Genomic DNA, 15,029 nt, shown 5'->3' on the forward strand with positions numbered 1-15,029 from the left:
TCAACTTTTTCTATGAGACACATGAGTGATCTCTAACCAGGCCTGAGCTTACAGGGACGTTTTTCCCATTTTATTCCTAAATGGTGCAATTTCACTAGCGATAAATGAGTCCCAGAATGGCTTCATTTTCCAAAAGCATTTTTCATGTAGTGCCCAATTCCCAAACTTTCTTCAAAACATTTCTTTCTTCAGGAGATATCCCACGTTGACCTGTCTTATGCTATAAAACTCATTTCAGAACCAGAGACGTGGTGCATGACAGTGAAGATCAATCTTCAAGCACCTCCTTCAGGAGCTGGGTGCACAGTGAGTCCCAAGTGAATAATCCTATGATGTCTCTGGGATCGCTAAAGCTTTTGATCCTACCTGTCTTTCCCTATCTTTTTTTCTTCACTGTTTTCCATTAGAGGAGATATTCCATAGAAGAATGGAAAACTTCCTTTCTCCCAGTAATGTCTCTGCTAATCAGTCCTAACTGGTGGTTTTCAGTTTATCCATCTTACTGCAGGCTCCCATTACAGCTGGGGTTTTTTCTTTTGAGAGTGGTGTATGCAGTTAAACACTGAGCAGAGAAATATTTAAAACCTATTTCACACAAGGATAGGACTGAATTTTCAACTTATTTGATTTTATTTTTTTCATTTAACATTTCCTAAAGCCTTGGAAGTACACTTCTTGTGAGTTGTCTGGCGGGAGAGGCCAACATCCCCTGTGTTCCTTTCAAAGCATTTGAGCTGCCCCCAGCTGTGTGGAAAGATGGTGCAACTCCCATCAGTGAAGACATTGCCTGGAGAACATTAGTAATCAAGACAATTTCCCATTGACTTCAATCCTAAAAATGCTTACATTTACTATCATTAACATAGCTAGTAAGGCAAATACTTTAAATATAGGTACATTTTTAAAAGGATGGCTTCCCTTTTGTACGGGTACAATCATGCCTGTATTTTGGTTTCTACAGTTGACTTGTAGGTGCAGATCTGAGTACTTCCACTTCTTTCTGATATGCTGGCACAATTTGAACCCACATTTCTGCACCTGCAAACTAACTTTGCATAAACACTCATGTGAGTTGTGCCTGTAAAGGGAGGCCAAGTCTTAGCTTTTGTGAAAATTTTCCCACTAAAGCAGTGGTTCTCAAACTTTTGTACTGGTGACCCCTTTCACACAGCAAGCCTCTGAGTGCGGCCCCCCCTTATAAATTAAAAACACTTGTTTATATATTTAACACCATTATAAATGCTGGAGGCAAAGCGGGGTTTGGGGTGGAGGCTGACAGCTCCATGAGTCCCCATGTAATAACCTCGCGACCCCCTGAGGGGTCCCGACCCCCAGTTTGAGAACCCCTGCACTAAAGGCTTTCATTAAAAAAAAAAATCCACGTTCTGAAACTGGATAACATTCCTATTCAAATGCTCAAACGAAAAAAAAGTAGGTCTAAATGTCATGACAGTATACCTTCTAAACATACTGCATGTTAAACCCAAAGATATATTTTGTCTGTGTTCAGTAAACATACTGTATTTCATATTTTTAAAGTACACGTTAAAAACATCTTCCAAATGCTATGCAGCTTATTATTTTTGAGATAACACTCACCTTCATAACTCTGTGCAAGATTATGACATGCAATATTTATTGGTTGATCGGGAAGATTTTTAGACGGCGACTGGCTGGTAGGTACTAAAGAGTTGGCATAATGCCATTGGCGCTCTCCACTTGTCTGCAACGTACTCAAGAAAAAACGAGCCACTTCACAAGGTGATCCTTGAGACTGCCCAAATTTAGAAGTCAGCATTTGTTTTTTGCTACTGAAGACATGAGAATCTACAGGGAAGTGTCCATAATGGTAAGAGAAAGGCAAACTATATGAGGGGGCATATAAAAGTTCACTGTTTTCTGAATGGAAGTTCTGTTCTTGGATGGTGCCAGCATTCACTGTAGGGCTGGATCTCCAGCTTCCAACCTGGCCACATTCCAGTTTGTCTGTTTGGAATGAGCTGTATTGCTGAAAAATAAAGAAAAGTGTTCAAATGTATCCATGTTACACACCAGTGTAGTTGCCTCCAGCCATGCCACATGGAACTGTCACCTCATTAAATCTCATAAACTAAGTAGGATTGGGGCAGATCAAAACTTGGACTGGGAAGTTGCATGGGGAAATGGTGTCGGTGACTCAGTAGATGGCATTCTTCCCTGTAAGTCAATAGTGAGTAAATGTCCCCCACAAAGGCACTGTATTAGTGGCTATGATGTAAAAACAAGGCTGCTGACCACTTTTCATTAAAAATCCCATGTGACTTTTCACCAGAGTTGGGGCATTAATCCTAGTGTTCAGTCAGAAATCTTATTTGGATAATTGTGCCTATCTAAAATTTCCCCTGTGTTTTTAACTGGAGACATTTAAGGACATGGTGTGAGGAATATTGTAAACCAAATGCTGTACTCCATCCAAGAGATGGCTGCATTTCAAAGGCAGGTTTGCAACTCTTTGGCGATCCTTCAGGATGTGAGCTGCTATGTAAATATCATACAGTATTGTTAGGTCACTGAATAAAGACAGTAGCAAAACACTATTCTGATGTAACAGAACAATAATTTCAGCACAACCGCAGTCATCCTAATGTTAAGGAATAATTTTGGATAGTTAAAGTTTTTGGTCAATCGTTGTACGTAGACATCAGAGGATATAAACCTGTTTTGAAGAACAGGAAGTCTTGGTTAAATGACACACGAGTGTCATTTGCTTATGTTAAAAAGATTTATTTATTAATATGGGAAGCTTTGGAATGGTGGCAAGTCCAGATCTAACCTCTATGAGTCAGTTAAACACCACAACACACACTTCCTCCAAATGTTTGACTGGCTCCCACTGTGTTCAATAAAGTACGTATGCTAGTTTTCCCCCATTCCTGATCAATAATAATATCCAGCTTTTATCATCTGTAGATCTCAAAGTGCTTTTACAAAGAAGATCAATATTCTTATCCCTCATTTTACAGATTGGGAAACTGAAGCACTGAGAGGCGAAGTGACTTGCCTAAGGTGACCCAGCAGGGCAGGAATTGATCCCAGGTCTCTTAAATCCCAAGTCAGCATCCTATCCACTAGGCTACCTTCTGTTGCCTGAGGAAGTTGCCAGCATTCATTTGGAGCCAGACCTTGGTTAGCAAAAATTGGTATATTTTTACACCAGCTCAAATTAAACTTACAGCATCTGCTCTCTGTGTTACATTGTTCTCTTTTTGCTTAAAAAAAAAAAACTTAGTTTTTCTAACTAATCTGAATACCTAAAATCCAAAAGCTTTTGAGTTCTGACTGATAACCTGATAATCCTTAAGCCTCTTCTTCCCACATGCTGTGCCTTCTCCATTTCTTCTGTGTCATTTACATGAGATGGCATTCTCGTGCCCCCAAGAAAGGACAAGGCTGGTGTTAACTTTGAATGTCAAGGGAGTTTTTTGGCAGCATTATACTAGCAGCAAATTAATCTCATGATGACCAAGCTACTCCCACAAACGCCCTGTTTACTTGTAGTTGGGTATTACAGAAAGAGTTACCTGTTGCGGGTAAGGAGTCATTCTGAGTTTTGCCTTCATTTTATTACTTTTGGGTTTTGCTACTCTCCTTGTTTCTTGTGAGGTAGACATTGAGTTTCTGCATGAAAACTGTGACTTAGAAATGGTAACCTGGTCCAGTGATAATTGAAGTTCCTTGTACTCAATATCTCTGCAAAAGAATCATTGTGATAGGTTAAATACTTTAATGCACTGCACAGATGAAACATATAATATTTTAAAATGGTTTAGTTTCACAATGTTTTCATTACTATCCACCCAAGATATTCATTTGGTCTGCAGTGGTGGGTGGGGAACGTGAGAGAGGGAGATAAATCATAAGGCCTGATCCTATTCCCATGGAAATGGATTGCAAACTTCCATCAGGAACAGGGTTACAAACTTTGTATTAAACATCCCTAAAGTCTGAACTTAAGCTCTCTTAACTTTTTTTTTTTTTTTAAAGCCATCCTTGTGGCACTTTGCCTTGGGGACCACAAACAATGCTGGTGTGGGGGTGATCTAACAGCAGGGCAAAGATCAGATCAGTGCCCTCCAACCTTCCTCAAGCATGAGTTCGTCTTTTCCCTGACACATTTGAATATTGACACAGAGGAAAGGGAACCCAGGTCATTCTTCTGCCAGTATGATATGCTACAACCACACCACAGAATCAGCCAGTAGGGTTTAATTTCATGGTGATGTCTATCTTTTCTCAGATTTATCTGTTCAATAGATACAGCAGATTTTTTTAGACAAATTTTTTTATAGATAACTGTGTCCAAAAAAATAAGGATATTTAAGACTAAGCTGTGGGGCTTCAGTGTTGTTTGGTGTGTTGGTTTGTTTTTCCATTTATTGCTGCAGCTCCGATTTTTAAAAAATCCATTCCTTTTGGACTTACCAAAAATTTCAGTGGAGGGAAGTGAGAGGGTGTAGCAGGAGAGCTGAAAATCAGCAATATGAAAGCATACAGGATAAAGATTGAACTTCACAGGGAATGACAGTGTTTTCAGTAAGTTTTACAGCAGACAGGTGAAAGAATAACTAGACAAAACCTTTTCCCTCTCTTCTGTAGCTAGGAGTCATTTCTGTCTGAGAAAATGACATAGAACTAAATTCTGCCCACAGATGTGCACAGGCTTTGTGGCAGTTACTTGAAAATACAAGAAAAGAGTTGAGCCCTAACTAGCTGTGCGACCTCAGGCAAGTGACTTAATTTCTCTGTGCCTCAGTTTCCTGCCTGTAAAATGGGCATAATACTTCCTTTCTCCCACCCTTTGTCTGTCTTGTCTAGTTAGACTGTAAACTCATCAGGTCAGAAACTTTGCCTACCATACAGGGGCTCTGATCTCAAGTACAGCCTCTGGGCTCCACTGTAACACAAATAATTACCAGTAATGTAACAGGTTCACCACAAAATCTTTGGAATCCTTCAGAATGAAAGGTAATAGTGTGTAAATATAATCAGAGTGGATACACACTCATTTTACCCAATATGCCATTTATACAGTAAGTAAAAGAGGGAGCTGGTGGGGAAAGATAAATTGCTGTAGATTGTATATATACAAGATGATACCAGAGGAGATTAATACTATAAGATTGGATAAAGGATTGGATTAGTAATCCATCAAGTACTGATAAATGTCTTTTAATGGTACAAAATATTTTGACTTACGTAAGGACATAATTGACACTCACTATGCAGTGAGGCCGAGATGAACGGCTGTTATGCACGATGGTAGCATAGCTCTGTACCCAAACCCAGCCTCCATGCTTGGACAGTAGTCGATAGTACTTGGTTGTGACTTGGCCTTTCACCAACACTGTGAACATAATGCAAAGAGTATTTCACATTGCTTGAGCTTGTGACCAGCTCCTTCAGTGATTTATTTGTAAAGAGGAAACTTGCCCCCTATAAACTCTGAACTTCCCTGCAAAGACCACACTCCTTTATATAGTTTCTCTGGGTTTTGCATAAATGTGTACAAATATCTTATTACAGACTATTTACCTGCATCTGCCCTTCATCCCCCAATTTATTCTGCACTCATACCATAACAAAGTCGTTATTTATGGAAGTGCAATAACCACCCCCACCTTTGGACTGCTTTTTTAAAAAAGGTTTGATAAGTAGAAGCATCCAAAAATATTTGGAAACAGAGAGAGAACTGCTTTTATTTTAATTTTACCAAAGTATTTGCAATTGATTGAAACTTGATTGAGCATTTGTAATGTATTTTTGGCTGCTTTTGTTTTTCCCCTCTGGAAAGTAAACTTTGTATTTTGAAGACTGGGCTTATTTTTTTTAACATGACAAATTTAAAATACAGTTCTTTGGTTCTTCTCTTAAACATACAAATAAAGAGCAGTCGCAGGAAGCAAATCAGTTACTGGAGAGTTTTTACTGGAGGTGCAAATCCTCTAAACACCCTGCTTGGTTTCTCTGTGAAGAGGTATGCTAAAATTAGAGCTGGGGACAATCTCCAAATGTTTAGTCTGGCTCCCTCTCCCCAGATCTCTCTGGTTCAGTGCCAGAGATTTAACTAATGCGTCACAACAAAGCCATAACTCCAGCTCTGGAACATTTTTGCATGACCCTGAAGACCTTATTGGGAAGCTCCACCTTGCTCCTTTTCCACACAACCAAATTTGTTTTACGTTGAGAGAAAAAAGGCTGTATGAGAGGTTCAAATGCTCCCGTTTAGCCAATAGCAGCAGCTCTCAGTAGGTTTGTATGACACACTATGAAGAAATAGAGTTTCTCTCTTACTCTCAAATGGCCTGATTCTGCATTCCATTGAACTGGATGGTAAAGCTCCCAGATGGAACTAGGCCTATTTTCAATGCAGGATCAGGCCAACAAGTGGGCCAGACAAGCAATAATTTTCTGCTTTAAGCCAGTGGTAGTGAAGAAAATGACCACTTGAAATAAAACTTTTGGGCTCATCTGATTACTTGTATTCACAGGGGGTTATTTTGATGGAGATGCATCCAGTAGAAGGGGTGGAATAGAAGAGCACCCAATAATACTTTTATTTACCATTTGGTAGTTAATGACATGGTTTTCAGTATTTGGACTAATTATGTTTTTGTAATTCTGACAGTGGTCGGATGCCATAGTGATGTGCATGTTGTAAATACCTGGTTAGAGAGACTGACATACTATACTTGAGCTAAAACTTTGGGTTAAATGAGTCATGGATGGATTAGAACATTTGTTCTTGGTACTACCCCCCTGAAGTTTCAGAATGCTAGTATCTACATTATGCGGATCATCTCACATTAGATTCCTCTCATTTCCATCTACACAGGTGGTAACTCATTAAACTTTTCTTCAAATCCAGTCTCTCTTGCTGGAGTTCCTCAGGAAATACCCTCAAAAATTACTCTTGCAAGAACTTTCTGGCTATGGAGTCAGCTCCTCCTCCACTAATAGACACAGTCCATGTTCATTCTGAAGATACCAAGATAAACTGCAGCATCCTTTGAGAGGGCAACCAGGAATCCATCATGGTAGATGCCAAGCTGTTCGCTTCTTTTACCTCAGAGTCCCTTTTTAGTCATCTGGCTTCTTTTATATCATGTTTGGTTGTCCTATTTCTCTAAAACATATATTAACCATAAGCTCAGTACATTAAGAACATAAGAAAGGCCGTACTGGGTCAGACCAAAGGTCCATCTAGCCCAGTATCCTGTCTACCGACAGTGGCCAATGCCAGGTGCCCCAGAGGGAGTGAACCTAACAGGCAATGGTCAAGTGATCTCTCTCCTGCCATCCATCTCCACCCTCTGACAGACAGAGGCTAGGGACACCATTCCTTACCAGTCCTGGCTAATAGCCATTAATGGACTTAACCACCATGAATTTATCCAGTTCTCTTTTAAACTCTGTTATAGTCTTAGCCTTCACAACCTCCTCAGGTAAGGAGTTCCACAAGTTGACTGTGCGCTGCGTGAAGAAGAACTTCCTTTTATTTGTTTTAAACCTGCTACCTATTAATTTCATTTGATGACCCCTAGTTCTTGTATTATGGGAATAAGTAAATAACTTTTCCTTATCCACTTTCTCCACATCACTCATGATTTTATATACCTCTATCATATCCCCCCTTTGGGCAGGTCTACACTTACTTCCTGGTCCGGCCATAAGCAGTCGATCTTCTGGGATCGATTTATTGCGTCTTGTCTAGACGCGATAAATCGACCCCGGATCGATCCCGGAAGTGCTCGCCGTCGACGCCGGTACTCCAGCTCAGCGAGAGGAGTATGCGGCATCGACGGGGGAGCCTGCCTGCCGCGTCTGGACCCGCGGTAAGTTCGAACTAAGGTACTTCGAATTCAGCTACGTTATTAACGTAGCTGAATTTGCGTACCTTAGTGCGAAGTGGGGGGTTAGTGTGGACCAGGCCTTAGTCTCCTCTTTTCGAAGCTGAAGAGTCCTAGCCTCTTTAATCTCTCCTCATATGGGACCCGTTCCAAACCCTTAATCATTTTAGTTGCCCTTTTCTAGTGCCAGTATATCTTTTTTGAGATGAGGAGACCACATCTGTACGCAGTATTCGAGATGAGGGCGTACCATCGATTTATATAAGGGCAATAATATATTCTCAGTCTTATTCTCTATCCCCTTTTTAATGATTCCTAACATCCTGTTTGCTTTTTTGACCGCTTCTACATTAATTCAGAGGTTAGGGTCTTCGACAAAACAAAAGAGCCCATCTTCATTTTGCTGTTTTAGGATTTAGTGTCATAACCTCGGATTAATGCTAGTCTACATCTGTGATGTTACTAATCAGAGTTGTCCAGTTAAATCTCTGTGCATCATGCTTTCATGTTTACCTGTACTCTAAAGAACCCAAAGCCTCACAAATGGCACTCTCATTTTGGCTTTGATCTTCTGAGAGAGAGAGAGCTTTTCAATGGGCTCTAAGTTTTCCAAAAGCAACTTCCTCTACCTCAGGGGATGTCTACACTTCCAGCTGGGGGAGTGAGTCTCAGCTCGAGGAGAGAGATTCATGCTAACTCTCATCAAGCTAACATGCTAAAAATAAAATGTAACCACAGAAACAGGAGGGGCTAGCCACACCGAGTACATGTCCATCACAGTCACTAAGCATGTACTCAAGGTGTCTAGCCCTTCCTGCCACTCTCATCATTGCAGCTACACTATATTTAGTGCACTAGCTTGATCAGAGCTAGCACAGATATGTCTCCTCAAGCTGGGAATAACATTCCCAGCTCAAAGTGCAGTCATACCCTTAGTCTAATTCTCAGGTTTCTCTTATCCTGAATTCAAATTATCTAGCTACTTAATCTTCCAAAGCATAAATTAACACTAGTAGAGCACCTTCTGTTCTATGTATCCACAGCAGCATTCTTCTTTGTGCGCCAGGAGTTGTTCTGGGCTCCACCCTTGTCAGTTGCCTTCTCATTTTCCTAATTCCTGTTTTAGGTCCTCTGTTAAGACAATGTTTTAAAGGTTGCAAAAGAATTGAGGACTAAATATAGTACTCCAGCTTCACTTCCCAAGTATATATGAGCAGTGTGTCTCCTGTGTTCTTCTTTTTGGCAGTCTTTGAGGAAAGCATGTCATTGGACAAAGGACAGTGGCCACAATTCTAATACAGAATGTTAGATCAGTTCACAGTTGACCCTGCATTAAATTGCCCTGTGAGCTGCTGACTGAGAGACCTCAGCCATGTCTTTCTGGGACAGAAGTGTCTATTACCAAGCCAACTTGTGCAGGCCCAAGTGACCCTCATTGCAATCAGTTGGATAGAATTTAGCAGCTTTTTACTCTTGGCTGTTCGATTTACAGCTTTCCTCTACCATTTGTGAATGGCTGTTTCTCTGTTGTGGTTCCCTGCCTGGTTGAGCGTCCAGGCTGAAAAGATTGGCTGGCCGATTTGATCTGTCATAAATGGCTATTTTAAAAGGCTCCATAGGTTTCACTGGAATGCATCATTCACCAGCCTGTGCTCAAGGCCACAACTTTGCAGGGAAATTGGCCTTTCAATCCTACACTTGCAACAGTAATTGGCTAAGCTTCCCCAGATCACACCACTTGCCAATCCACTGGATTCCCTACAACTGCATGATGAGTGGATGGTGCCCTGACAGAATAGCAGCCCTTTAAAGTTCCCTAGCTGCCTGAAAGACCAGTGGTGCTTTGCTGAAAGTCTTGAGCATTACACTGGGAGACGACAGGCTCAAAGTGGTGCAGAATTTAACCTGCACCTCCTCCATTATACTGGGCATTGTGCCTGTGAGGTTCCATTCCAGGGAGCAGCTGGGGCTTGTACTTTGTCTGCCCTGACATATGGAGCCAGTTCCTGGACAAACTGGCAGCAATTTGTGCAGCAGAAACAATGGGATTATAACATCTTTGGTGCATTGAACCCTCCCTACAAAGGAAGCAGGCTCATGAGAAAAGACACAGCTGAGGCTAGGAGTATTTTGTTTGCATTGTAATGGCTTCACTTGTCCTGTTTTGTAGACTATCAGCTCCTTAGGCAGGGACCCATTAGCTGAGTGGCAAATTTCCTCTGTTGTACAGTAATTCCCTGCACACCGATGGCATTATAGAAATAAGTAAACCCTCTGAAATGTCAACATTTTTTTCTTCAACCTGGAAGCTACCAAATGTTTCAAACAGGAAACTATTTTTATATCAGCACATCTTCAGCAAACTACTCACATCTACTACTCTTGCTGTTCTTATTACACCCATTATACTTTTAGTTTTGTTGTTTCCTTCATGGCTCTCTCTAATGCTTGTCTTATAGTTTGAGTTTATTTTGGAAGCGCAATTGCTTATCACAGTATAGGGTATTTGTTTTTTTAATTCTCTAATCAGGTGTAAGATTTTTCTCTCCAGATTAACATCAGGTGATACTTAATCATCAGACTGTTTCATAGAATGCTAAATTGTGTACATTCAGACCTGTCAACCTTTTACTGTTCATACTTGTCAGATGTTTGGTGGGGGAGTTATAACAGTGCTCTCTGGAGGCACAGAAGTTTGTACATTTTACATCTGTTTTCATCATTCATGCCATGCTTTTTTACTCTTCCTATTGTTCCCCAAGTATTTTGACTTTTTCTCCCTCTTCTTGGCCCTTTTCTCCCTCTTCTTGGTTACTTTAACTCATTAGACCTTTTAAATTAGATCTGTCTCTCTTATATTTCTTCTGTTTCTAAACTTTGTAATTCTTTATCTTTATAGTTCAGTTATAGCATCCAGATCAGTATTTTTAACTAAGTAGCTTAGTCATGTCTCCGTATTTTAGAATTCCACTCAAATCCTATTTACAAAACTGGACCAAAGTATCAGCTATTGCCTTCCATTGCCAGCACGAGTTCTGATGCTATGGGTTCTGATGTTCATGACCGTGTTGTAAAGGTGAGATACTGTTTTTCAGAAGATGATCGTGGCTTTATCAGAATTCTTTATACTGTTTGACATAATTATATCAAATAATATCAGAGGGGAAAAATGAGCATTGGCATGTGCAGGTGAGCAGTCAGATGCCACAGGAGGGAACTAAGGATATAAGCAGGTTTTGAACTTTGAAAATCAGACCATTTAATTGCTACCTGAATGGGAGCTGAGTACTTTTGGAAAATCTGGTCTCAATTATGGGTGCTGAGCACTTGAGATCTGCCCCTTGTGGGGGTTGTTTTCCTTGCACCACAGTGTCTGTTGTCTGCAGAACTCCTGACCTTACTGAATAAGCTGAAGATTTTGAGCCAATCACTTTATGCCAGTTACTTACAGAGATGGTGAGCATATCGTAAATGGAAGACATCGCAGCCATGGACATGGTGGTAGAGGGTCTTCTCTATCAAGTCTTGGGGCTCGTATCCAGTTAAATCAGTCACCCTAGAAGAGGAAGGCTGACGGATAAGCAGCATCTCTAGAAATATTTAATTTCATTAAACTAATATTGATTTTGTGAACTAATCAAGTGTTAAAAGGCTGCAGAGAAATCATGTTGGTTTGGAAACAGAACAATGATCTTTACAAGAAATTAAAACTTCAGTACGCCCGCCAAATACAGGGTGCAGTAATGTTGTACACAAAGAAGTGTCCCAGATACAGTCAAGGAGGAGGATCTGTTAACTTATTTCAGCATTAGATTTTTACTTTGGAGCTACTAACATGTGATCCTTTGCACAAAGATCCAGTTGATGAGCTGTTCATGGAAGTGTAAAGTCCCCCCCCCCCTTTTTTTTTAAACTATTGATAAATTTTATGCCTTTGCAGATATATGCGCATAGCAAGAATAATTAGTCTACAGTAGCCGTTCTCACAGTCTATAAATAAATTCAAGCTAACTGCCTAAAGGAAGGCACAGGATTATTCCGTTTTGGAAGATGGAAGGACAAGGAACAATAGCCATGCCTGGAAGCTAAAGAAGGAAAAGGAAAGCTTAAGTTAGACATGATGCAAAAGTTTCTTAACATTAAGAGCAATAGGATGGGAACTGAGTGGAACGAAATTAAAGCATGATCACTGCAGACAGACTGGGAATGAGGTAGTGAATACATAAGAATTGCCATAGGGAATCAAAGCTGAGATCTATCTAGTCCAGTATGCTGACAGCAACCAGTATCAGCCACTTCAAGGAAGGGGCAAGAAACTCTGTAGTAGGCCCTTATAGGAATAGTCCCACACAATACAATAGGGATCAAACTACATGACCCAAGTGGTCTTTCCTGTCCTTGCTACTTGATAGCAAAAGATACTCTAAATTACATCAAGGAATTTAATCAGTTAGCTTTGTTTGTTTATCTATGTGTTGATGGCATTTACACTCCCATGCTCTTTCTCCATCTCTAACGGCAGAGCAGAGGTACTGCACTCAGTTTCAGGATAACATAGCAATCCTGTAAAATGAATACAAGAAGTATTGCACAGTGTAATCGGGTCTTGCAAATAACCTGAACTCCACTTTTTGATTATCATGTCTTTTGTTTTCTCTTTCCTTAGAGCTTCATGCATTGCTTGGCCCTGCAGAGAAGCAGGTCTTTATATTTACTTTTATCCTGACACATCAGTTGGCAGGAAAAGGGGGGGGGGGGGGGGAGAAAGGGGGAGGAGGAAAGAAGGCTCCTCTAGCGACCCTTCCCCTACACACACATTAATCCTTCCCTAAATATCCCCCAACATGGCAACCTTTCCTTCATCTGGGAAGGATTTAGATGCATTTTCCTTAGGGGCGGTCGGTGATGTTTTGTACACCGACATGAGGTGGAGGTCATTTGAGGGTAAAATGAAGAGCTTCCTCCCCCTGCGAGGTGTGTGTTGGGGTGGGAGCAGGGTGAGGAGTTGGATGTGACCTTCACAGCACTCCCATTCTCTCCTGGGTCACAAAACTCAGGACCCAAATTCTGCCTTGTGCACAGTGGTGCTATGACCAAGTGGGAAACATGGGTTTATTTTTCATGAATATGGTGCATACCTGTGTGTGGTTGTTTGATGGGTTACTTGCTATGGAGTTAGATCAAAAGGGTTTGTTAAGGAAACCAAGCAGGAAAGGTAAACCAATGGCCTGCATAAGGAGCATCCCAACAAACACAATGCCCAGGTTTATAGTTAGGAAGAGGGGACTACTCAGCAGCCCTGATTCAATAGCTGTTTTGCAAGGCTGAGGAGAGAGAGGTCAAAGGGAACACTAAGGGTACATCTATACTTACCTCCGGGTCCGGCGGTAAGCAATTGATCTTCTGGGATCGATCCCGGAAGTGCTCGCCGTCGACACCGGTACTCCTGCTCCGCGAGAGGAGTACACGGAGTCGACGGGGGAGCCTGCCTGCCGCGTCTGGACCCGCGGTAAGTTTGAACTAAAGTACTTCGACTTCAGCTACGTTATTCATGTAACTGAAGTTGCATATCTTAGTTCGAAGTGGGGGGTTAGTGTGGACCAGGCACAAGACGTTAGAGCAGTGGCTCTCAACTTTCTAGACTACTGTACCCCTTTCAGGAGTCTGATTTGTCTTACATACTCCCAAGTTTCACTTCACTTAAAAACTATGTACTTACAAAATCAGTCATAAGAATACAAAAGTGTCACAGCACACAATTACTGAAAAAATGCTTACTTTCTCATTTTTACCATATAATTATAAAATAAACCAATTGGGATATAAATATTGTACTTACCTTTCAGTGTATAGTATATAGAGCAGTATAAACAAGCCATTGCCTGTATGAAATTTTAGTTTGTACTGACTTTTCTAGTGTTTTTCATGTAGCCTGTTGTAAAACTAGGCAAATATCTAGATGAGTTGATGTACCCCCTGGAAGACTTCTGCATACCCCCAGTGGTACACATACTCCTGGTTGAGAACCACTGCATTAGAGGACCCTGGGCCTAGAAAAGGATGGGGGTTGATCGCGTGGCCAGGTGGCTGCCTAGGGTATTCATGAAAGCTGACAGGTTGGCAAGGAAAAAAGAGACAGGGAGAGCCTACTGTGATCAGAACAGTTTGTTTCTCTCAGCAAGAGCTGGGTTGTTAGCTGGGCTGAGGGGGAATAACAAAAGCTGGCAAGGAAAAATTAAGATGTACCAGACCCAGAGGTATAGGACTTCAATTGGTTTTATCCTTTGCTCTATGGCAGGGGTGGCTAACCTGAGCCTGAGAAGGAGCCAGAATTTACCAATGTACATTGCCAAAGAGCCACAGTAATACATCAGCAGCTCCCCCTGCCAGCTCCCAGCGCCTCCTGCCCATTAGCAGCCCCACCAATCAACACTTCCCCCTCCCTCCCCCCACCTCCCAATCAGCTGTTTTGTGGCGTGCAGGAGGCTCGGGGGGGGGAGGAGCGAGGGCATGGCAGGCTCAGAGGAGTGGTTGGGAAGGGGTGGAGTGGGGGCAGGGCCTGGGGCAGAGCAGTGAGCACCCCCCGGCACATTGGAAAGTTGGTACCTGTAGCTCCAGCCCCTTCAGTGCCTATACAAGGAGCCGCATATTAACTTCTGAAGAGCTGCATGTGGCTCCGGAGCCACAGGTTGGCCACCCCTGCTCTATGGGCTTTGTACTTTTGGGGAAATGCATAAATAATGCCGATTAATCCCAACTATCCATACAACTTGATGGGGGTTAAATTATATGTTATCGCTCAAGAAAGAGACCTTCGAGTCCTTGTGGATGGTTCTCTGAAAACACCTACTCAATGTGCAGTGGCAGTTAAATAAAGCTATCACTATGTTAGGAGCCATTAGGAAAGGGATAGATAATAAAACAGAAAATATCATAATGCCATTATATGCTTCCATGGTACGCCCACACTCTGACTACTGTGTGCAATTCAGGTCACCCATCTCAAAGAAGAGATAGTAGGGCAATAAAAATGATTAGGGATATGGAACAGCTTCCATATGGGGGGAGATTAAAAAGACTGGGACTGTTCAGTTTAGACAAGAGATGGCTAAGGAAGGATATAATAAAGGTCAATAAAATCAT

General features: G+C 41.6%; 1 protein-coding gene across 2 annotated transcripts in view; it reads right to left on the bottom strand.

Annotated features, from left to right (window-relative positions):
* LOC112114734 (SIM bHLH transcription factor 2) overlaps positions 1–15,029 on the bottom strand; it is a 63,653-nt gene that overhangs the window by 8,717 nt on the left and 39,907 nt on the right. For both annotated transcript variants that reach the window (XM_024211602.3, XM_024211603.2), the window contains 4 exons: positions 11,336–11,442; positions 5,236–5,383; positions 3,561–3,729; positions 1,600–2,008 (listed from right to left, as the gene is read on the bottom strand). In XM_024211602.3, coding sequence (XP_024067370.1) covers positions 1,600–2,008; positions 3,561–3,729; positions 5,236–5,383; positions 11,336–11,442 — 833 coding nt within the window. The remainder of the gene's footprint in view (positions 1–1,599; positions 2,009–3,560; positions 3,730–5,235; positions 5,384–11,335; positions 11,443–15,029) is intronic.

The sequence above is a fragment of the Terrapene carolina genome, unplaced genomic scaffold (genome assembly GCF_002925995.2).
Source record: "Terrapene carolina triunguis isolate 2854851 unplaced genomic scaffold, T_m_triunguis-2.0 Scaffold30, whole genome shotgun sequence".
Taxonomy (NCBI): domain Eukaryota; kingdom Metazoa; phylum Chordata; order Testudines; family Emydidae; genus Terrapene; species Terrapene triunguis.